Here is a 24,556-nt window from a genome sequence, read left to right on the forward strand (position 1 = left end):
CCAGATCTTTTGATTTTTCAAGAGAAGCTAGAAATCCTGGCTTTTAAAAACACTGTGAGCATAAAACATGATTGTGGGTTACTTCCAGTCAGTGGTCTGCCACTTGGCAGTCTCCAGTAGTCTCTGGTTTCCTGTAGGTGGATTTAGGGGACTGTTGGGAATGCTCAAAGGAGAGGCAGAACACCCTCCAGAAAGTGGGCTGCCCCACGCATTTGGGAGAGGGACAGAGTGGCAGGGTGAGGGGCCCTGAGTTGTTCCTCAGACTGTATATCCTTTCCCATACATATCACCTTATGTGTGGGTGAGTTTATTCTGTCATACGATGTTCAGTCAGTCCCAAAGGGCATCAGGGGACTGGGAGGACATTTGATCCTGTTCTTACCTGTGTTGGACCACACCTAAACCTGCACCTTGGGTTCTTATCCACTTTCTGCAAGTAGGTCACTTAGCAGCTCCTGACCTCTGGTAAAAGTGCTGCTGGTATGTGACAGGCGTGGTATGGAAGGCATCCTTGGCATTGCATCAGGTCTGCCCATTGGTTACATTCAGAGTGTGAGCTAGCAATTATGCCATGAGAGCTAGAGCATAAAACCTGCCGTGAACATATTAACCTGTGTGAGCATGGAGACCAGGTGGTGAACTCTCTGCTCTTAACCTCGGGTCTGGGGCCGTCCTTCCTCTGCAGCCAAGAGGGCTGACCCAGAGCCAAAGAAAGAGCTCTGGGCCTGACAGGCAGTGCGGGAAGTGACGTTTGCCTAGGGGCAAGGGTGGGGACAGAGAGCAACTTAAAAATTTGCAGTCCTTTCTTCTAAATTTGTTTTTTTTAATCTGCGTTCTCATGGCTTCTCCAACTTTTCTTGCCACCCTTTCTGAGATGAAAAAACTGTCTCAAATCAGCTCACTTCATTTTTTTTTACAGCAGTGTTTACTTTACAAGTGCCCAGTGATAAATCCTTTTATCTCTTTCAGGGCAATTTTTTCCGTGTTGGACCTAATGAAAGTGGATATGGCAAACTTTGCTGTCAGTAGCATTAGGCCACATCTCATGCAGCAGTCAGTTGAATATGAAAGGAAGCAGTTTCAAGAGTTTTTGGAGAAGCATCCAAGTATGTTTAATGTTTTGTGGTGCCTGTTCGTTGTCTGTGCTTTTTCATTTTAGTGGCTGTAGCTTGCCGCATAATGATATTTTCAAAACAAAATGAGAATTTAGTATGAGAGTGAAACTGTGCACCTCAGATTGGGACTTGAACCCACGTGCTGGGACTCAAACCCAGCCAAAACCCACGGTCTTCCAACTGAGATCACACACTTGGTTTCAGGACTTAATGAAGCTCAGGTTCGTGATATCTCATCGAAGAAAGAATTCAGTGAGAGACAAAGTGATGGGTAAGAAGTGGATTTATTTAGAGAGAAACACACTCCACAGACAGAGTGTGCGCCATTTCAGAAGGTGAGAAAGGCACCAGGCTATGGGGTTGTCAGTTTTTATAGAGGTGGGTAATTTATAGGCTAATGAGTGGGAGGAGTATTCCTGCTATTTCAGGAAGGGGTGGTGATTTCCAGGAATTGGGCCACCGCCCACTTTTTGATCCTTATGGTGGGCCTGGGAACTGTCATGGCGCCTGTGGGTGTATCATTTCGCTTGCTGATGTGTTACAGTGAGCCTATACTGAGGCTCCAGGTCTACTGGAAATTGACTTGTCTGCCATCTTGGACCCATTTGGTTCTAATCAGTTTATGTCATGTCCTCGGGCTATATCATTCTTTCAAAGGTTGTGCCCTGCCCCCTTCCCTCCTGTTTCAGGAGTAGTCTAATTTGAAGACGGAAAAGGACAAGATGTTAGGCCCTGAAAACTTAGTTGACAAGCAAGAGAACTGTAAGTAGGAGAGGAGAACAGAAATTTAAAAAAACAAAGAAGCCCTAAATTAAATGGGTTTTTATGAAAACACCAGTTTGAGGTGAATTGTATACTTGGCCTTGGTTTTAAGAACATGATGAACTTCTTAGGACTATTTAGCTCACTTTTCTCCCCTCTATGAGGTACGTCAAGAAATTTCACTTTGCTTCTCTTCTATATGCATAAATCTGGTTTCGTACCCAGAAAAAGTCTCATTTTTATGAACCTCTCAGATGACTGCAGGAAACAGATAAATTAAAATCCAAACTATGTTTCATTTCTAGGGTGCTTTTTTGGTCTCTGCACTGGCAGCTGATGTTCTAAGTGAACTGCAGCCTTCAGTTCCAATTTATTACGAGTTCCGTTTAGCCTCTAAGTTTGCGGGTCACAAGATGAAAATGGCAGTCTCTGGATAGGTTGTGTTGCCTGACCAGGATCAGGTCAACAGTTGCTCATCCAGCCCCAGGCAGAGAAGTTGGAACTGGTCCTGAGGGCCAGGAGGAGTCAAGAAAGGGCAGAGTTGAAGGAGCAGTACTAGAAGATTGGTTAGTGTTTACTGTGTACTAGGCTTGTGCCAAGGGTGTACCTGTGTTGCCATAGGTGACCTCACAGTAAGCCTACGAGGTAGGCAGTATTTTTTAAACCAATTTTACAGATGTGGTAATAGATTTTGAGAGGTTTTTTAAAAAATTTTGGCTGTGCCAGGCGGCATGCGGGATCTTAGTTCCCTGACCAGGGATCGAACCTGTGCCCCCTGCATTGGGAGCTCAGAGTCTTAACCACTGGACCGCCAGGGAAGTCCCCAGATTTTGAGAGATTTTTGATCAGAATTGATGACCACACAGCTCCCTTTCTCAACCGGTATTTTACTGCCCCTCAGGAGAAACCAGGGTTGCAGTTTACAGGCTGTGAAGAGCCTTTGTATGAGGGCCAGGTGCGGACAGCTGGGGCCCAGGCGCTGAGCCGGTCCGAGTCTAGTGCTTATCACTCACAGCATGAAAGCCGAGGTTTTCCAGAGCTGGTTGCCTACAGAATGCTGTCTGCAGAGGCTGAAGGGAGAGCGAAGCTCGGAACCAAGAGCTCGGTGTGATCAGCATGTGGGCAGAACCAGAGGAGTGTCCTGTTGCAGCAGTGAAGAGTGGACTCCACCCATGCCCTCGGCTGCCCATTTTGTTTTAAGGTGGCCTCCACTGGCCGGGCTGCAACCTATTCCAGGTCCTGTCAGAGGGGTGTTTGCTCATACAATGTGGACAAAAACCTCATCTTCTCTCTCTTGTGTCCCTCAGAGTCCCTGGTGCATTATTCAGTTTAGAAAAGTAGGGGAAGCATGCTGGCGGATGAAAAACAACTGAGGTTCCCCCCACCCGCCCCGCAGTGCTCCAAACACTGCACAGTATGTGTCAAATACGTGACAGAACTTACCCCCCACCCCTACCCCAGCAAGGCTGAAAGTAAACCAGATTGATACAAGACTAAGATCTAGACAAGGACAAGCCTCATCTTCAGTGTGGAGGATACTTTACACTGGGAAACTCTAGTCAGTGTCTCATCCCATCTGTCTATGGGCAAGAATTTTTGCATCTCACTGAGCTGGAGCTATCAGAGCTTCCAGCCACGTATCATGCAGGAGTGGCCAGGGTGGGAGAGAAGAGAGTGGAGGTCTTTTGAACATCTAAGGTGGCATTTATATCCACTGTTGTGCTTAGTCCTCACGGCAGCCTGTGAGGTGGTGGTGGACATTTCTTTGTATCAGAATCTTGATAGTCAGACAATGGCGTATCTAAGAACACTCAACTGGTAACTGGCAATCTTGTGATGTGAACTGAGGTCTATTTGATTCCAAAGTCCGTACTCTATACTTTTACCACAGTTCCAGGATGATCTTCCCTAAAGTAATTCTGGGAAGAATCCGTCCAGAGCGTTCCAGTAATGTTCGAAGCCTTGCTTTTCACAGATTCCCTGGACTTTGTCACCCAGTGGCTGGAAGAAGCTGCAGATGACCTTATGAATCAGAAGTATAGAAATGCCCTGCCGGCTGTGGGAGAGGCCTCTGGCTCTGGGGACAGTCCCAGGCCAGATCCTGTTGCTGTCCAGAATTATGCGTACCTGAAGCTTCTGAAGTGGGACCACCTCCACAGACCTTTCCCTGAAGTAGGTGCTCCAGAGCAGTCTGACTGCTCATTTCTTTTTTGTGCTGCTGAACTTTAAAAAAAATAATGGTTATAATTCACATACCAGAAAAATCTCCCTTATAAGTTGTATAATTCACTGGTATTTAGTACATTCACAGAGTTACGCTTCCATTACCACTGTTTAATTTCAGAACATTTCCGTCACCCAGAAAGAAGCCCTGTACCCATTAGCAGTCACAACCCTCCCCCCACCCCCTGGCAACCATTAATCTTCTTTATGTCTCTATGGATCTGGCCTATTCTGGACTTTTCGTTTAAACGGAATCAGGCAATGTTGGCCATTTGTGTCTGGCTTCTTAGCATAAAGTCCATCCGTGTTGTAGCATAAATCAGTACTTCATTCTTTTTAAGTTTTTTTTTATTGTGTTAAAATATACACAACATAAAATGTACCATTTTTAAGTGTACAGTTTAGTGGCACTAAGTACGTTCACATGACTTTGCAGCCATCACAGCCACCCATTCATGGAACAAATTGGAACCCAGTACCCTTTAAACACTAACTCCTCATTCCTCCCTCCCCCGGTTCCTCTGTGTTCTTGAATCTGACTACTTTAGCTACCTCATATGAGTGAAATCACACAGTATTTGTCCTTTTGTGACTTGCTTATTTCACTTAGTATAATACCTTCGAGGTTCATCCACAATGTTGTTTGTGGCAGCATTTCTTTTCAAGGCTGAAAAATATTCCATTGTGTGGCTATACCCCATTTTGCTTTATTCATTCATCAGTTGATGGACAACTGATGGGCGACTTTTGGGCTATTGTGAATTGTGCTGCTCTGAATATTTGTGTACAAGTTTTTGTGTGGCCATGTGTTCTCAGTTCTCTTGAGTATGTACCTAGGATTAGAATTGCTGGGTCACGTGGTGACTCTTAAGTTTAACATTCTGAGGAACTGCCAGACTATTTTCCAAAGCGCCTACCTCATTTTACAGTCCCACCAGCAGTGTATGGGGCTTCTAATTTGTGCTGCTGAGCTTTTGTCCTGTTTTTACTCATCTTGATGAAAACCCAAACAGTGACGGTGCTTTTCAGTTTTATCTAAAGAAACTTCTTCCCCTTCTATGCAGAGCAATATATATTTTTAAAAATTTATTTATTTATTTTTGGCTGCATTGTGTCTTTGTTGCTGCGCATGGGCTTTCTCTAGCTGTGGCTCGTGCGCTGTAGGCACGCGGGCTTCAGTAGTTGTGGCGCACGGGCTTCGTTGCTCCGCAGCATGTGGGATCTTCCCGGACCAGGGCTTGAACCCGTGTCCCCTGCATTGGCAGGCGGATTCCTAACCACTGCGCCACCAGGGAAGCCCAGAGCAATATTTTTTTTCTTTGTATGTTTTTCGCAGTAAGTGCTTCTAACTGCAGGAGTCCTTTAAAGACATGACTAACAGGGGAGTCCCCCAGCAAATAGCTGGTTTGGCGTCTAGACTCCGCCTCTTTTTTGAGGGCACTCACACTTCTTATTTCTAGCCTCATATCCTGCTACTTCTCGAAGTTTCTTTCTCAGTTCCTTATTTTTCTTTTTAAGATGTTGTGAGCCTAAAGTTTCACCTCTTGCTTTGTGAGTTCCCTGTTTTGTGCCAGAGCAGGCTCTCAAGGGGATATTGAAGTGGGGGTGGGGAGCTTCCTTCCTGCAGAGTGACATGCTCTCTGCTCTCTCCTGTAGACTTTTCTCTCAAAAGATAGCCGTGGGGAAAATGGTGTTTTCACTGGGGACAGATGTCTACTCTCAGAATTGATCCTTGGAAATCCTTTGCGTCCTAAACCCAAGTACGGCATACTGCTAGGAGGCCACAAAGCAAGGGTGCTGCCCTGTAACAAAGTGAAGTCAAAAAAGAGACTGGTAAAGCCTCTCTGTTTAACAATAGGGGAGTCTCAGCCTTCAAAGATGGTTTTTACTTCTTAGGGAGAATTCTGGGCTAAGACTCCACATTGTTAATGTCTCGATTTGGTGTGTCAGTTTCTTATAGCAAGACTGGTCCTTAAAGTTTATTTGATTCATCTGTAAAAACTCAGATCAGAAGTCATATCTCCTCAGCCTTTCCACTTCCCTTTACCTCACCCCACACAGAGGACTTTGGCCTGGCAGCACCCAGGCCTGTCAATAACACGGGGACGCCGTCATGGAAATTCACTCACTGACTACTTTCCAGGTATTATCTGTCATTCCTACTTTTTCTACTTATCGTTCATTTTTCTCTTTCTTTATTCACTTCCCAGTTCTTGAGAGCCTCCTTTGTGCTGGATACTGAGGGGGATACTGAGGTGAATAAGTGTATTTCTCCCCTCCTTCCCTCCTGTGTCCTGGATAGGGTGGCTGGTTGTCTGGTTTACCCAGGACTGGGAATGGGTGTGGGGAGGGGAAGTGTTCACAGGACCTGGGAGTTTCAGTTTTAAACCAGGCCACTCCTGGAAAAACTGGGATGAGTTGGCCCCCTGTGTACCTCATTATTCTGTCCCATCTAATGATGTAATTCCTATTTATTGAGTGCTGGCTCTGCCAGCCACTTTATTATTATCTTTCTTTTTTTAATACATTTATTTATTTATTTTTGGCTGCATTGGGTCTTCACTGCTGTGCGTGCGCTTTCTCTAGTTGCAGTGAGCAGGGGCTACTCTTCGTTGTGGTGCGCGGGCTTCTCACTGCGGTGGCTTCTCTTGTTGCGGAGCACGGGCTCTAGGCACGTGGGCTTCGGTAGATGCTGTGCGTGGGCTCAGTAGTTGTGGCTTGTGGGCTTAGTTGCTCTGCGGCCTGAGGGATCTTCCTGGACCAGGGATCGAACCCGTGTCCCCGGCATTGGCAGGCAGATCCTCAACCACTGCGCCACCAGGGAAGTCCCAGCCACTTTATATACATGGTCTCTTTTCATCTTTCTTTCTTTCTTTTTAATTTTTATTGGAATATAATTGATTTACAGTGTTGTGTTACTTTCTGCTGTACAGCAAAGTGAATCAGTTATACATATATCCACTCTTTTTTAGATTCTTTTCCCATATAGGTCATTACAGAGTATTGAGTAGCATTCCCTGTGCTATACAGTAGGTCCTTAATAGTTATCTATTTTATATATAGTAGAGTGTATATTATCAATCCCAGTCTCCCAACTTATCCCTCTCCCCTTTTTTCGTCTTTAAAACAGCACTGTGAAGGAGGAATCCCCATTTTGCCTAGGGCTCAGAGTTGAAGAAACCCGCATGAGGTTGTGCTGCTATTAAATGATGAAGTCTGGATTTACACCCAGTCTGGCTTACGTTGTACTGCAGCCTTCCTGAGGGAGAGGGGCGCTGCGGTGGAAGAATTCACACCTGACTCCCTTATGGCCGGCTCTGAAAGGACTAGAAAATCCTCAGGGGAACTTCAGAGGCCTCCGTATGGGCTGCGGCCCCACTGCCCTCTGCCGGTGACAGCCCAGCCCTGCAGCTCAGGATGATTTCTGTTTTATTCATTGCAGACAGTTTTGATGGACCATTCTCGCTTCCAAGAGTTCCAGCTCCAGCTGGAGCAGCTGACCGTCCTGGGGGCCGTGTTGCTGGTCACGTTCAGCATGGCAGCCCCAGGAATTTCCAGCCGGGCCGACTTTGCTGAGAAACTCAAGATGATCGTGAAGATTCTGCTCACAGATATGCATCTACCGTAAGTGATGGAGAGCTCTGGCGACCAGGGCCTTCAACAGATGGTGGGAGGCAGCGGGTGGCGAGGAGCAGACTGGAGCGGGGGTCTGCGGTGTAAGGCAGAATTGGGGCCGCTCGCCAGAGACTGAGGAAACCTGGCACTCCAGCGTTCTTCACCCCCGCGGGATTTACTCAGGGTCACACGGTCAAAGTTAGAGTCCACTCCAGGGCTGATTAGCAAGGCTCTAGGACAGTGGCTTTCAAATGTTTGTGACCAGGACGCATAGTAAGAAATTCATCTTCCGTGGTGACAGTGCATACTTGGACACACATGTAACTGCAATAAAAACTTCACAAAGTGAAACTTACCCAACTGTGCTTAATACTTCCTGATATTTCTATTCTATTCTTGTCCCATTAAAAAGAAAAAAAATACTGGTTGCTACCCAGTGAATTGCTTTCATAATCAACTAATAGTTTGGTCAACACAGCCCTAGGGAAAGGTCAAATAAGAAACAAGCTGCGTTCCTCCAGAGTGTGTGAATGTGACTATAAAGTTTTCCGCCCATTGCGGAAAACACTCCTCATAGACATTTTGTGCTGAGTGTAAATGGATTATCTATCAACCAGCACCAGTCCACACTTGTGTGAGGGCAACTGCTTCTGCAGTGAAATCAGATTAGGTGATTTATGTGGTTCCCAGCATATAGAATATTTTTGAATGTTTCTAAGTAAACCTGTATCTGACAAGGTCCACCTCAGAGGATTCTTCAAGTGGGATGTCCCCAAACCTTCTCCTCCTCCTTACAAAGTGGAGGAATTGGCTGCTGAGTTTGCACACAGCTTGCATGTGTTCAGTGCGATGAGGGGCGTGTCCACGAGTTGTGACCTGGGGCTCAACAGTCTTGACTCAGGCCTGCAGGGTGTTTGCTGAGGCAAGGCCTGGCCTGAGGCCCTTGCACAGGTGTAGCCCTGGGCTGTCACCTAGGTCCCCCTCCAGTAAAACTGCTCTGTCAAAGCTACTGAGGAGGAGGGCCTGTCCATGCTTCCTTGGGAGGCCGGCCCTGCCTTGTCCACCCTGGCCCCAGCAGCAAGTCCTGGGGCTCTCACATTTGCTCACACTCATTCTACTGTACACAGCCTCTAGATCCAGGACAAAGGCAATTGCCTTCTCAGACAACACCCACCAGCACAAGGGCTCTCCACAGAGACTCCAGGGGAGCCCAGGAGCCCCAGGAAATCGAAGTGTGAATTTTAACTTTTAGATGTCAGTTTTATTTGTTCTTTGAAAGTCGTTAATACACTGTGTTTCAAAAGCCTAAAGGGACAAAGTGGTATCCAATGAAAAGTTTCTCTCCCACTCCGTCCCGCGGCTGCCACATTTCTGGTTTCTGGTGTGTTGCTCCAGAGGTGTCCAAGGTAGTCCTAAGTCAATTCCAGGGTTATTTCACCACACAGATGCTAGCAAGAAGTTAGCTTTTAGATTGTTAGACCAGGCATAACCTGAGCCCTCCCCCTGCCACTGTTCTTTCTGGCAGAGAGAGACGGGTAGAGAGACAAAGTCCCCTGAGTTGGATGGACGCAGTCTGAGGGGCTCGGGGCAGGGAAGAGGCACAGTTTTCCCTTTGAACCCATCAGTCTGTGATTGGTCGCTGTGACTCTCCCCAAACGGGGGCTGGGCGGGGGTGGGGGTGGGATGTGCACTTTGTTGATGGGCCCTTTCTTCACTGGCTTCTCCTTCCCTTCTCTGCTCAAGCTCCTTCCATCTGGAGGATGCCCTGACTACCGTTGGGGAGAAAGTCTGCCTGGAGGTGAGCAGCTGCCTTTCCCTGTGCGGGTTCAGCCCCCTCACCACGGACAAGGAGGCCGTGCTCAAGGGCCAGATCCAGGCCATGGCCAGTCCTGACAACCCCATCCGCAGGATCGTGGGTACGTTTGGGCGAAGGCGGGACCAGGGATATGCCTGCGATGGGCTGGCAGACAGGCCCCTCTGCGGGCATCTAGAAGGGCCTGATGGATTACGAGTGCCAGTGAGTGAAGAGAGAGTGATTATTCACCATAGCGCAATTAAGGCGACCCGAAGCTTTGGCCAAGTGACTAGGCAGCCATCACTGTCCTGAGGGCTCTGGCTTTGGAATCACGGGTCCTGGTTCAGAACCCTGCTCCATCCAGCACTGTGAGGTGGTGGGAAACAATATATTGGTGTCTGCCCCTGGCCCCTGGCACAGAGCTCCTGAAACTCTGGTAGTTTCCTCAGTGATAAGAGCGCTAGGAGCATCTTTTGTTCTAGTGTTTGGTCTCTGACCTTGGCTCCTGACCCGGAACTCCTACCTCCTTTGGAATTTCCTGGGTGCTGGGAGTGTCTTGCGTTCTGAGTAGGTGACTCTTGATGGGCTCCTGGGTGGGGGCCGGTCACCCGAAAGACCAAGCCATGATTAGAAGCTTGGAACTTTCAGCCCCGCCCTCCATCCTCCAGAGAGAGGAGAGGGGCTAGAAATGCCTGCGTGATGAAACCTTCACAGAAGTCCCAAAAGTACAAGGTTTGGAGAGCTTCTGGGTTGCTGAACACATCCGTGTAGTGGACGGGTGGTGCACCCCAGCTCCGCGGGAACAGAAGCTCTTGCCCTCTGGACTCTCCCCGACCTCACCCTATGTATGGCTTCTTCCGACTCTTCATTTGTATCCTTTATCAGATCTTTTATTATATAATAAACTGGTAAACCTAAGTAAGTGTTTCCCTGAGTTCTGTGAGCTATTCTAGCAAATCATCAAAATCCAAGGGAGAGGACGTCATGGTAACCTCTGATTTGTAGTCAAGTCAGAAGTTGTGGATGACCTGCGGGCCTCCTCCTTGTGATCAGCTTCTGAAGTCGGGGGCAGTCTTGTGGGCCTGAGCCCTTAACTTGTGGGATCTGAGGCTATCTGCACGTAGTGTCAGAACTGAGTAAGATTGTAGGATGCCCAGCTGGGGTCACAGAGAATTGCTTGGCGTGGGGACACTTCTGCCCTGGATCTGGAGTCAGAAGCGTTTTGAATGTGGTAGTGGTGCGAGGGTAAGGGAAAAGTATAGCTGTAGCACAAGGCTAGGACGGGTTTTCGTTACAAGCACGCACTGTGGAGCCTGAGCAAGTGACGCGATACTTGAGTTTCATCACCTCTAAAAGGGGGTAATACCAGCACCTGCAGGGTTGCTGAGAGGACTGCAGGTGGTAAGGTATGTAAGGTGCTTACTGCAGAACCTGGCAGCATAGGGAGGACTCACTAACGAGCCGCAGTTATTAAAAATATTACTCCGGACTTCCCTGGCGGTCCAGTGGTTAAGACTCTGCGCTTCCAGTGCAGGGGGCATATATATATATATATATATTACTCTGCTGTGTGAGCTGTGACTTTCCATCATCCCTGGTTGATTCTGTTCACTACATCATCTAATATTTAATTTTTAAAATTATTGTCATTTAATTAATTGTAAAGTCCTTCCTTAACTTCTTTACGAACTCATATAGATGTTCATCTTATAAATAATGAAAAGTTAGCAGGCTTCAGGCAAAAGCAGAATGATCTGTGGTTATCAGATTCTAGGTTGGAGTAGAGGCTGAACCAGTGACATGGGTGTGCTTCTAATACCATGCCTTTTTAAAATTTCATCCCAGGCCCGCATTAGCCACAGTTTCATCTGCAGGTCCCTCAGGAGGAGCCTCCTGATGCTGCAGGGCCCTCGGACTGTCGAGATCATTGTTGTCCACTGGGGTGGGGATGCGGGGAAGTGCTGTGAAGAGACCACTGGCTACTAAGCTGCTGCCTTAGCCCTGTCATCTAGGTTGTTTAGTCACAGCCAGTTAAGTGCGTTACTGGACTCCAAAGGATGTAAGTCAGTTGCACCTGAGAAGGTTCCCTAGGGCATGAGGTGGGTGTGAAGTTTGAAAACGCTTATTTGATATAGATGCCGCTATTGCTTTTGTAATAAAATCTGCAAGGTGCGGCTTTGTACACGCACTGTTTTGGCAGCTGAGGACACACAGGAATGTGCAAAAATACCATAGCAGGGGACGGGCTAAAGCAGCGTCAAACTAAATGATTCCTCAGAGTAGGACAAGTGGCCCACAAGTCCATGGCCTTCATTGCAGGCTTTGGAGAAGGAGGCTTAGGCTTCTTTCATGTGGGCTTATGGGAAAATCTAGATCACAAGCCAATAGTGCTGGAGTCTTCTTTTTTTAAAATAAATGTATTTATTTATTTATTTTTGGCTGCGTTGGGTCTTCGTTGTTGCGCACGGGCTTTCTCTCTCTAGTTGCGGCGAGTGGGGGCTACTCTTCGTTGTGGTGCGTGGGCTTCTCCTTGTGGTGGCTTCTCTTGTTGGGGAGCATGGGCTCTAGGCGCGCGGGCTTCAGTAGTTGCGGCTCGTGGGCTTAGTTGCTCCGTGGCATGTGGGATCTTCCCGGACCGGGGCTCGAACCTGTGTCCCCTGCATTGGCAGGCGGATTCTTAACCACTGTGCCACCAGGGAAGTCCCTTTCTCTTCTCTTTTGAACTTGCATTTCCTGCTTTATTTTTCCTCCCACTTTTTATATGATCTTAAACAATGGCTAATGTTGGTCTCGGTGTGCCTTGCTCTTCTGAGAGCGGAACCTGGCAGCACCCTAATCTCCCCTTAATCGTTCATACATTTATCCTTGCTTTCCAAGTGTATTTTGGGCTTTGCCTGGTGTCCAGGCCTCATGGCAGGCCCTGTGCTGGGTGTTGGGGAGAGAATGATGAACAAGATGAGCATGGTCCCACCCCGTGGAGCCGACCAGCTTTGGGGTGGGCGGGGGTACAGTACAAATGGGATGAATGTTCAGAAGTGGGAGGTGCCTCAGGATGGTCAGGGAAGACTTTCCCGAAAAGGTAATGTTTAAGCTGAAAACTGAAGCGTAAATAGAAACTTGTAAAGTCACCCTGACCAAGAAGCAAACAACTGCTTTCTTTTCTGTCGCAGATTCCCGAATCCTGACCTTCTTAGAAACCTACCTTGTCTCCAGTCATCAGAAGCCATTGCCCACAGCCCCAGGGGGATTAGGTCCAGTTCAAACAGAGCTGGAGGAAGTTGCCATTAACTTCGTGCGCCTGGTCAACTATAACAAGATGGTCTTCAGTCCCTACTATGATGCGATCCTCAGTAAGATCCTTGTCAGACCCTAACGCCTGTGCTCCCTACAGCAGCAGTGTTACCCACTTGACCTGTTCTCAGCTGTAGTGTTGCTTTGGAAAATGGCTGCTTAGTACCTTTCTGTTTAACAGCACTGATGCCAAAAGGAAGAGTATTGTGTATCATTGTTGAAAAGGCTTGTTGAAACATGTACTGAATTCTGTTTTGAGGGTTTGTGTCCGTGAGTGCAAGTTTACAAATCAGAGAAGCCTTTCGTTATCGTGACTTCTGTAGGTAGCACTCAGCTTTCAACGGGTGGACTGCCGTGTGTCTCCACCCACACCCTGTCATGATCGTAGCTGCCTCGTCTCTCCCAGGAGCCTGGGACCTCTTCTGCCATCTGGCTCGCTTTTCTTTCAGACACCCAAGAGTATCTGACAGCCACCCCAGAGTGAACAGAACCAGGCCTTGATGCGTTTAGACCCTTGCCCGTCTCTTGCCCAGCCCAGCCCTCCTTCCTCCAGGTATTTTGTGTTGGAAGGACTTTATATAGTCTTACTGCCTCCACACACCTCCCGCGCCCACTATTTATTGCTTTCTCCCTGCCTGGGCTAGCTGGAGCCCCAGAACCCTTTTGTTCTAGAGGAGAGTTATTTGATTTTAAAAAGCTTACTTGTTTATACAAAATTACTTCTGAGCCTGGATGATAGCAGTTATGGGATCTAGAGAAAGGAAAATTCTGTGACTTTTATGTCTTGAAAGCCAAGGAGGAATATTTTTTTTAATATATGTTAGTGTAATATATAGAAGAGGACAGATGTCTGAAGTTCTTACTGAAAAGTTCACTCTGATACAATACATAGATGTATTGATTGGATTCGAATTCCAGCATTGGATTTAAGTGTTTTCAGGTAAAATAGCGTCAGCTCACTTATTTCTTGGATAACGAAGTTATAGGAGATCCCTGGTTTTTGAGCAGTATTTATTGAGGAACTTCAGTGACCAGAATTCCTGACATATCCTGTGACTGAAAGGGTAGCTTGGCTCTCACAGGTGACCTGTTCTGTTAAAAAAAATAAAATGTGCGCACGTGCCTGTGTGTATTTTAGACAGGGACATTTTGTTAGAAACAGAGTCATGAAGTTGTTGGGCGATCTCCAGTTCCCAGAATCATGCAAGGAATCCCTTCATTCAAGCCGATGAGCGCTGGGGTGGAGCTGGGGACAGCGTTGGGGAAACATCCACCCTGTACACTGTCTAGTGATGCGAGGCTTCAGAGGAGTGACGGTTATACTGGGAATGTGATTTCTCCAAGTACTTGCTTCTAATATTTTTACTTGCAGTCAGAGATGTATGCTGGGTTACGTGGTCAGAGGCCATATTAATAAAGTTTAGGCTGAAGGACAAATCCTCCAAGGTTTCACTGGAAGGGGATGAAAGCTCGGTAAGTAGAACTTTTAAAGAACAAAATCACATCTTTTGTAGCTTATTCAATGAGGTCACCTCTGGAATTGTTTCTGGAGATAAGGCTGCTGTGGAAGCTGTGCTCACTGGTTGTAGAGTATGAGGTTCCTGGGGGCAGCACTCTTGCTTGCCTCAGCCTCAGTGTTTGGGTCCCTCCCTCCACAGCCAAGGATGCCGGAGAGGAGCGTTACCCTCACAGATGCAGGGTGGGTCACCAGCTCCTGCAGCCATTTTCCCTAAATCTCAAAGTTTCTTCATTTTGATTTCTTTTGTAAGAGTTAACTCTTAGGTGATTTTTTTCTTTCTTTTCCCTCATGGGTTCCTACATAGAGTGAAGTTTGAACAGTTTGAAATCTTGATGCCTATATAACAGGGAGCTTCACAGACTCCTGTGGCCCCCACTACCTCAGTGTCCACTGGTGGAATTCTACAGAAGCCAGAATGAAGACGGCAGAGTTCAGAATCACAATATTCATATTGAATCGTTTTGTTGCTGCTCTTTGAAGATAAGTGAGCTAGTTTTCTTCCTGGAATCTCATAGGATTATCACTAAGGGCCAGGAAAATTCATTTAGTTCATTTAGTCACTCAGGAAACATTTGCTAAGCATCTACTTAGAACTCCCCCCTACAGCTCTCCCTCCAAGACAGAAATAGCTTTGGCGTGTAAATTATCCTTCAGAATTGAATTGGGTTATATACTGCATACTGATTGCATTTGATGTGGTTTCCTGCCTAACAGGTTTGTGGAAAACATGTCTCATGGAAGTGCTAAGTTTATTGGGCACTAGTATTTCACTGCAGGTGGGTGCCTTGAGAGTTGGGTTGATATCAGCAGGTCAGGTAGATTTCTTTGATAGTCTCCTGAATGAATGAATGAATGAATGAATGTCTAGAGCGGTAACTGCTCCTTGTCAGCTCTCAACTGATTGGGTGGGTAGTGGGTGGGTTCTCACTCTACATATGTATATTTTTTAATCTTATTCTGAAGCAAGCTGTAAAATGTGATCGTTTATGTAGCCCTTTATAAATATACTTCAGGTCAGAGTTACACTGATATATCTTACTGATTAATGCAGTGGACAGGTGTATAGGAATTTTTTTCTCTGTGAAGAGAAGTTATTAAAAAGTTTGACTCAATAGGCACATAATGTGCACATACTGGCTGACAATTCTGAACGGATTATTTAGCAGTTCTGTTTTTGTGGCTTATTTTACTTTCTCCAAAGTCTTAAGATACCTGGGAATAGAGCAGCCTACTTTCCTGGTGAATTTCAAAGGGAGGGAATAGGTGTTTGCTGTTTGATTTCCAGTGACATTTTGGCATGCCCTGATTTCTGTGTATAACATTTGTATTTCTTTTAATTTTGAGGCAGGGTGGTAGATTGGAAAGACTGGGAGCTGTCAAGAAACCAGAGTTTTGATCCCATTTCTGTTACGTGATTAGCTCGAGGAAATCAGGACCCATTTCCAGTACCTAAAAAAATGAAAGGACTGGATTTAACCTTACAAGCCTTTCCAAGTCTGACATTCTGTAGTAAGTCTGACTGGACTTAATAACTTAAGTAGACTGCAGTAGGATTGTGCAGAAAGTTCCTGATTTAGAGGAAGATCTGGGTTGAGTTTTTCCTCTGTTGCCTTCTTGCAAGGTTATGTGATGTTGGGCTAATCATTCTTCCTTGGGCTCTGTATTTTCACCTGTAAAATGAGCATACTCCTAACTCACACTTCCTGTGAGGATTAAATTTGATAATGGATATTAGAATGCTTTGTACATGCAAAAGGACTATGAATGACTTTATTAGCAACAAAGGAGAGCATATAACCCTGCCTGCAGGTGCATATCTGTTATCATGACATATTCGACTGTTGGTGCCCAACCTCCCTTCAGTCAAGCACATTTTACAGGCCTGTAGGGAAGGTTTTCCTCCTGTCCCGTCCCAAGACTGTTATTTTCTTTTCTCATCTCTTCTGTGCTAGAGCTGCAGTCTTTTCGTATCTGCTGCCGTTCACTCCACCCCAGTGGTTTCTCCCCATTTCCACCTCTATATCATTTGAAGTAAATGAATGCATGAATGAACAAATGAGTGGATGACTAAATGGTAGTGGACGATGGGCTATGAAACTCATATTAAAAGGCACTGTCTCATTGAAAACATAATCTAAATAAAGAATTACAGTGATGTTTGCAATTGTGTATTTATATTGGGTTTTATATTGTATACCTATTTTAATGGATTGCCTTTTTATTCACAGTATTCAAAGCAACTTCATGGGATGGGGGAGGGGAAAACCTTTAGGCCTAAAAGCCTCTCTTAACCTATCAAATGTTCACTGACACTTTCAGAAAAAGCTAGAAGTGTCAGAAATCTGAACAGGCAGAATTTTACTTAAAACTGCCCCTAGTGTGGGTTTCTGTCATACTGTGTTGCCTTCTGAACTAATCTATAGGCATGATTTGATGGAATGTCACTTAATTTAGTAATCAGATGTGTCTGGAGTTGGTAGCAATAGTCAGATTTCACCATTTTTGTGTTTGCTTTATCTGAACTAAGCATTGAGAACCTTTAAGTGCAACTTCTGACTTAAAAGCAACCTTAAAATCGAAGTAACACTTTTTTTTTTTCCTTTCTAATTCTTGTTGCCTCTGCTTTTTAAAGTACTGTCTGCTGTAAGCTCGAAGCAGAAATTTGGTCAGGGCTCAGACGGGGAAGAAAATTTAGTAAACTGAATTGGTTTTTTGGACTTTTATTCCCAGAGACTGGTAAGCTCACTTCTGTTGAATATTTAAGTTTTTACTTAAATCAGTAATATGGCACCTGAGTTTTGTTAACTTGGTATGAATTACCTTTCAAGACTTCTGAAATTTTTACTAAATGAAATATAACTTCACTTGCTGAACGTCACAGTCAAGTAAGAACTACCAACTTTAATGAAGTTTGCTTTGGGAACTGAAATGTAAAAACCAGAATTTATGAGAAGCCCACTCACCGCAACGAAGAGTAGCCCCCCGCTCGCCGCAACTAGAGAAAGCCCACGTGCAGCAACGAAGACCCAGCGCAGCCAAAAATAAATAAATAAATTTATTTTTTTAAAGAAAGCATATCCAATAGAGGATTATAAAATTACCAAATAAATTAATAACTATTGCCCAAGGTCAATATGCTGACAAAAGTGGTATATTTTTTCATTCTTTTCCAGTGGTACAATTTGATCAGTTTTATATTTACTAGGTAGCTATAACCTTTTACTTTACTATGTGTGGCAACAGAGATAAAATCTCTCGTTCGAAATTTAGTGCTAAAAGCCAGAGTTTGACTGATTTTTGTTTAGGGAGCATTTATGGTCCTTAAATTTTATCCAGTTCTAGAATTGTGGGGAGATGCTGTCATTGTTTTTATAAAGAGGAAAGATATGGATATCTCTTGGTAATTTCTCTGGGTCCAGCAATATGGATATATGAGAGACCTTGGACACATAGGACTGGCTATATATACCATGAGAGTCTGCAGATAGATTTCCAAAAATAATTTCAGATTTCTAACATCATGCTACTTGTTCACTGTGTTTACAAAAGGCATTATCAAACATTCAGACAAAATCATACTAAAAACTAAAAGTTCATATATATATCAGGTAGAACATTAGAAAATATTTTCTTAAGAAATAATCCTTTTTAAGTTTAAAGGTCATATAATTTCTAGGGGAAAAAGTCTTAGAAATGAATGTAGTAGGAGCAGTTGTAATACACATAATGGCCTTAACAGTCCTTAGCAGCACTTTTCCCCAAGGTAGGTAGGGGTGTACGTGTGTGTTTTCTTATTACAATGCTAAAAAAAAAAAAAAAAAAAAAAGGCATTTTCCATACTCAGTCACGTGGCTTTCTTTTGTCACATGGGAACACTGTTACAGACCATTACAGGTATTTGAAACCATTTTGTCTTCTTCAATACACTACCCAAAGATAGCACTTCAGGAAAGATTCCATATCTCTATATTTTTAAGTTTATGCTATATGGTACTACTTATGCCTTTCAGATTGTTTTGTTGATAACCATGATATTAAAAAAAAACCCACGCAGCTTGAAAATGATACTTAGGAAGATAACAAAATCTGAAGTAGAGGCAGCTGACTTTGTTTTGAGGAAATTTTTCTCAGCTTCACTGGGAAAATACTGGAGACATACGCTTGTGATCAACTTAGGTAAATATGACCTTGCTACGTATAAATTTATATAAGAAAGTGATTCAAGATAACCTTTTATTATAGGTTTTATAGAAATATTTGAAGCTGATATTTAATCACACTTGAATTCAAATTCTAAATTGTGTACCCATCGTGCAAAGATTGTCTCTTTATAGCCTTCGTACTTTTCCTCTTATTTCCTTCCTTATTTTTAGCTTTTATTCTGAATCACAATCCTTAGGCTCAACTAGTTGTTGGTCTAGTTTTCTAGAGATGAGTCAAGAGGAGGTAACGTTGCTAAAAAAGAGCAAAACTTAATTCTTTTAATTTTTATGGTAAGTTTTTGCTCACTGTAGCTAGGTTTTGGTTACTCGGCTGTAGTTTCCTTTAATGCTGTCTTTGTTTAGCTGATGAAAAAAATGTTCTTGAATACTGACCACTTTTTGAAACATATTTATGTGAGAGCAAGACAGTGAGTGGTTAAAGGAATTCCCACACTTATGTTGCTTTTAAGAGACATGAAAGATAAAATATCTCAGTCTATCGCCCTCAGATTTAATTTGGGAAAAATGCATTCGTATTTGAAGATTTCTAAAATGTTTTAATTTGCCTCTTAAAAATGGATCCCTCATGTTTTCAAATAGTAGCAAAAAAGACCAGGAAAGGACAACAGTTAAGTGTATATATAGTAAATACAGGATGACTTTTCCTTACATTGTTGACATTTAGTTTTAAACAGTATTGGCTAAATAACGTAAGTAGCTATTTCAAATAAAATCTGAATGAAAGCAGCAGCGAGAGACATGACTTTTTGAGATCCTTTTATTTTCTAAAGGATTGTTTTTTAAAATTTTAAACTACAAAACCGATTCCTTACATTCTGCCATAAATAAAACAAACAATAAGGCAGGACTCTACATAAGCAAACCAAGAACAGCTGTTGTTTTCAGAAAATGTGATAAAATGCTTTACAATCATAAGCCATCCAGTTTTTAAAATAAAACTGTTGAAAACCCACAAGTCTTCAAGTGGTACATACAAGACACCCTTGAAGCGGGAACAAAATGTGGTTCTGCCACTTTGTACTCGTCTCACATTTTTGAAAATCTAATTTTTCTTAGAGCATAGGTCTGTTCCAAATCCTAAAATTCACATAGGTTGGTTGGTTTTTCTCAAGAAGCATATGAATAGAGGCACCAATGACAACACAACTTTGTTTCCAAGAACTTTGTAACAAAGCATTGTCTCTTTTAAACATATGACTTAAGAGGCAAAAGGAATCCTGGATAGGAGTTTTCTTTCTGAGGCAGGTTCTGTGCCTGCTTCACCGAATTCGCTTCTGCTGCCTCGCTCTGTAAATGTCATGAACAGGGGGGACGACAGCTCCCTTTTCCTCATCTTCGTCTGAATCTTCGTTGGGCCTTTTGACAGCCTTGGTGAGTACTGCATTACTTTCCACCGGGCCATTGCCTTCTACAGCTAGCTCTGGGGCTCCTCCAGTAATGATCCTCACAGCTTCTTCAACTGCTATTGAAGCAAAACAAAAAGGACTGTTGTTGGAGGATGTTTAAAAGTATGCTACTGTGGAGGAATATGTATGTACTACTTTGGATACTTTATAATTTTGTAGCCTCCTATTAGGAAATTCTGAGATAGTACTACTGATACTATTGAATAAATAGTTAAATACAAAAAAGCTGCTGTTAAAATTAATAAAATTATTTTCATAAGCCAAACCTGATAGTGCATGTTCACATGAATAGAAGAGATATGCTTTTTATGATGTTTTTCTTAGAAGAATAAGAACATGAACAAGCCTCTCTGTACCAAAGAGATCCAAAGGATCCCTCCTAGGTGTCACTGTACTTCTGCAAGATGGCTAGCTGGTTTTGGAAACTTCAGTGCCAAAGAATGACAGTCTCTCCTGCCTAGGAAACAACAATGTGAATTCCACTCTAGTAATGGAGACTCATCACTTACTATTTGGTATCTTGCATCTTCGGAAAATTTCCATCAGTTCATCCACTTGTACAAAAGGACCCTATTTTGACACAAAGAAAATTTAATCCCCAGTAATCTGACAAAAATAGCCCTACTGTGCATTTCCCATGATACAAGAGAAAAAGCACACAATGACTATAATTACCCATAGAGCAAATATCTATCATGAAAATAGTGAACAAACCTGGAAACAAATAGGAGGAGGGAGAAGTTTCATTAAAACAACTGCTGCAGGTGGTACTGGGAACACTCCACCGGGGACAGGGTGTAAGCCCGGAGCTGTAAAAGAAAGAAAAGTAGGAATCAAATGGGATGGAAGAGTTTCTGCACATGTAATGAACCAACATAAGTAATTTGTACATAAATTACTATGTACAAATAGTCATGTTGCTTTGTTCTGGACGTCTTAAAATGTTTTTAGTGCTTTATATGTTTGACCAAACGCAAGTGGGTGAGACGGTGAAAGCAGTCTCAACCCCGTGGCCACTGGGAGGCAGAAAAGTAAACAAGTGACTTTGCATAAGGCAACCCAGGCGCTGAGCTAGTCGGTTTTTGTCAAAGATCATGCCTAAGCCTCACAAGTCATTTTTTCAGCAATCCCATTTAAAGTCAGTTATACAGTAACATATTTAATCATAAGGGCCTTGTTCAAATAGAATCCAGAGAGGCTACTACCCATTAGTAAGTATAAACGATACCAAATAACATCACCAAAGTAAGTTTCCAGCTGTGCAGGTAATCTGTATGTAGCAGCATTTCTGAAAACTGTCTTAAGTATCACTGCCAAAATGGGTTACTGCAATCTGGATCAATGAGGTTTTGTTTTTTTCTTTTTTAAGACATTTTAAACTCATCTTGGTTCAAAGATTACAGCCAAACCACCTGTCATAGTGACCCTGAGTCTAATTATTAACCTACAATGGAAAGGTCACATTACTTTGCCCCCCACACCTCTCCAGTTAAACCAACAAACAAACTGAGGTCTCAGTACTGGATCTAAAGTCATGGCTTACGTGCTAAATGTCGTGGCTGAAATGGAATCATCTGCTGAGTGTCTGGTTTAGGGTATTCTGGTTTTCTATCCACTTCATCTTTCAGAACAGGCACTATAGAAGGAGCTACAACTGGGTCTGGAATTATAGCTGCTAGCTTAGCACGGGAGACATCCTGAAAATGCAGAACAGAAGAATCCTAAACCTGAAAAAGGGACTTATAGAGTATAACTGTGCAATTCTACAATCTTGAGGATACACTGTGAATAACTGGGTTAAAACCATAGAGAGAATGGAGAAAGATAAGCGAGAACTTCCATGACAGTAAAGGTTGTTAACAAGGAAAGCTAAAGGGCTGTAAAGACCAGTGTTAAGAATCATTAGACTCAGTGTCGCCAGGTGGGACACTTGTAGGATAGATACAAGCTTTTGTAGGTAATACATACCAGGTAGAGGCGGGGTAATTTGGAAGAAAATCTGCGGTTTTAGATACTTTCCTGATATCTCCCTTCCACTAAAATTGAACATCATCTACCAGGTTCTCTAAGTGAAGAAGCTGGATTAAGAAAGGTGCTGTTTCATGAAACCTAACATAAAGCTTATCATCACTTACATTAGTTCATAAGATTTTGCTAATGAAATGAAAAATTACTCCCAAAATACTGTTATAGGGGAGAAGGAATGTTTGTTGAGCAACCACTATTTGTCAGTTTTTGCCATTTATTCCCTCTCTGAGGAGGCAAATAGTAACACCTCCATTTTACAGAAGGAGCTGACACTCAGAAGAGGTTCTGCTGTCTCCAGTGTTAGATGGCTAAGAAGTAGAGAGAGGATTTGAGAGCACAGGCCTCTCTGACCTCACACCCATCCAGTCTTCTCTTCAGTGTCCCAGCAATGCCTGCCAGAGCTGAAAGCAACCCTCTGAGATATGTCAAAGGGAGCAACATGCTACCTCTTAAAGAGGCCCTATCCCAGAGAAGTTCCTCTGCTACAGGTAACCAGTGTCAATCTGTCTAAAACCAAAAGAGCCTCTTTTGCCACCATCAAGGGATATAAGAGAATTTCATATTCTCAAAGTTTGCTCATATGCATTTGGTGGCAGATCTAAATGAGTATGCCTACTGGGAATTACTTTTTTTTCTTTCTTTCCCTCTCTCACTTATGTGTGACACACAAAAGCATAATAATCCTTTCCAAATAAAAAACCAAACAAATACAAGATGGAAAATTCATATTCAAGAAGTAGTTCTACTTAGTAAGATCTTTTCATTAACTTCCTTAATTTCCATTTTCATCTTGGCAAAGTTGAAATAGCCTAAAAATTCCACATAATATTCTTTAAATGTCTTTGGCTTTTCATTAAGAAGTAGTTAAACCAGAAGCAGAACCTGCTGATCCCCTGAGCAGTAACCCCTTAGTTCAGAATAGGAACATGGGGCTGGCACACAACTGGAGCTTCCATTAATGAAAAGGTCTGAAGTTTATTTTAATCTGGTTTAGCCAGTGAGACCCAGGCTAAAAGAGGGCAGTGAGGAAATACAGAGTGATGGTGAGGAACATCCTAATGCCAGCTGGCTTAAGGGGACCAATCGAGGACTCTTGTGGATATAGCTTCCCTTTGGGCTTCCATCTTGGTCTTTGTTCACATGACACAGAAAAATCAAGAAATGATAGAACAGTGGTCTTCTCAGAAAGGGCTATTTCTAGGAGTGTGTAAACATTAATCTTTCCCCTTGGCCTGAATGAGTTCAGGTTCCATATTTGTTTCCTTATGACTCAGTAGTCCAAACAGAAGAGTTCCATTCCTGGATAAGCTAATTTCCTAAAGGACCCCACTGAAGGAGCCCTGTTTTAAAGATACAAATCCTTCAAGGAACTTTATGGATTTAATAAGCTATAATGTTTCTTCATTATATCTACAAAATATATAGCAGGAATTACTATATATGATCTCCTGTCAAAACACACACATCAGTCTTAAGAGCTATTAGAGAAAAACTAACCTAAGTGACATTCAGATTTTCTTTTGTTTTTCTTCCTTCACCCACCTCCTCCATCTGCCCACAAGACATAAGATATAAGGCATTAACAATTTCCAGGAAAGAAAGTTTGTTAAATCTCATTTTAATTCTCATTTTGTTCAGTATTGTTGATAGTCAGTATTTCACAAACCCAAGGAAAATCCCTGAACTTTTTTCTATTCTGCAAATCTATTCTAAAGCTCGATTAATTTCTATTTCAGAATTTACTTTAGAGTGAAGTTTATCCATGAACTATTCTAAAACATTAGGAAAGTAAAGACACCACACACATCTTGAGCCCAAGTACATACCTTATACCCAAGCGCTTTTAGTTCACTTGCAGAGCAAGGATATAAATCCATGAACTTGTATCTATCTACCAGTAAAGCTGTTTCTTTGCCTTCATACTCTTCTTTGAATGCTGTAAACCGTCTTTTCTCCACTTTGAGTATACTAGCTAGATCACCAATATTACTTTCAAAAGCTAAAAATCGGGCCCAGATTTCTCTGTAAGAAAATAAATATAATCAATACTTTACTATTCTGGGTTTGAGGCTTACAAAAAAATCTTTGAGTTCCCTTCCTCCCCCCTTTTTTTTAAAATTATACAAATCTCTCTTTTTTTTATTATAAAGATTTCCAAACTTCAGAAAAATAGAGTAGTATAATGAATGCCTACATACCATAACCTAGATTTAATCATTATTAATACTTTGCCATATTTGCTTTATCTTGTTTTTGCTTAAGTATTTGAAAGTAAATTACAGTCATCATAACCCTTTACCCTAAATACTTTCATATTTAAGGCTTTTTTTTTTTGAGTTTTTACTTATTTAGCATACCTTCCTATCCTTTGTGGCCAATAAGAGAGACATTTACACTAGAGAGAGTAAACTCTAGGTGGCAGAGTTGAAAAAGGAACCTAGAGAGATTTCCAGTTTCTCCTGAATAATGTGGCTTCACCATTTTGTAGTCGCATGAATTAAAATGTAGAATACATTCTTGGGGCAACATATGAATAAAAATATATTTTGAAACCTAACATGCTCTCTCTTTTTTCCCAT

The 24,556-nt window shown here is 43.1% G+C and overlaps 2 protein-coding genes across 5 annotated transcripts in view; one reads left to right on the plus strand and one right to left on the minus strand.

Moving 5' to 3' along the window:
• Positions 1 to 19,184, plus strand: part of TCP11L1 (t-complex 11 like 1) — a 35,912-nt gene extending 16,728 nt beyond the window's left edge. For 2 of the 4 annotated variants that reach the window (XM_029207368.1, XM_029207370.1), the window contains exons 6-11: positions 970 to 1,106; positions 3,853 to 4,049; positions 7,543 to 7,724; positions 9,459 to 9,631; positions 12,681 to 12,860; positions 14,174 to 14,397. In XM_029207368.1, the coding sequence (XP_029063201.1) occupies positions 970 to 1,106; positions 3,853 to 4,049; positions 7,543 to 7,724; positions 9,459 to 9,631; positions 12,681 to 12,860; positions 14,174 to 14,397 (1,093 nt within the window). Of the gene's footprint in view, positions 1 to 969; positions 1,107 to 3,852; positions 4,050 to 7,542; positions 7,725 to 9,458; positions 9,632 to 12,680; positions 13,053 to 14,173 lie in introns of those variants that run through there. The other 2 variants (XM_029207367.1, XM_029207371.1) reach the window with 2 other exon arrangements.
• Positions 19,185 to 19,286: 102 nt separating this feature from the next.
• Positions 19,287 to 24,556, minus strand: part of CSTF3 (cleavage stimulation factor subunit 3) — a 69,949-nt gene continuing 64,679 nt past the window's right edge. Inside the window, exons 17-21 of the mRNA XM_029207366.1 lie at positions 23,804 to 23,999; positions 21,493 to 21,646; positions 20,664 to 20,758; positions 20,459 to 20,519; positions 19,287 to 20,005 (exon numbers count right to left, since the gene is read on the minus strand). Coding sequence (XP_029063199.1) covers positions 19,803 to 20,005; positions 20,459 to 20,519; positions 20,664 to 20,758; positions 21,493 to 21,646; positions 23,804 to 23,999 — 709 coding nt within the window. The 3' untranslated portion in view covers positions 19,287 to 19,802. The remainder of the gene's footprint in view (positions 20,006 to 20,458; positions 20,520 to 20,663; positions 20,759 to 21,492; positions 21,647 to 23,803; positions 24,000 to 24,556) is intronic.

This window comes from Monodon monoceros, unplaced genomic scaffold (genome assembly GCF_005190385.1).
Source record: "Monodon monoceros isolate NGI ecotype Baffin Bay Population unplaced genomic scaffold, NGI_Narwhal_1 Super_Scaffold_7, whole genome shotgun sequence".
Lineage (NCBI taxonomy): Eukaryota > Metazoa > Chordata > Mammalia > Artiodactyla > Monodontidae > Monodon > Monodon monoceros.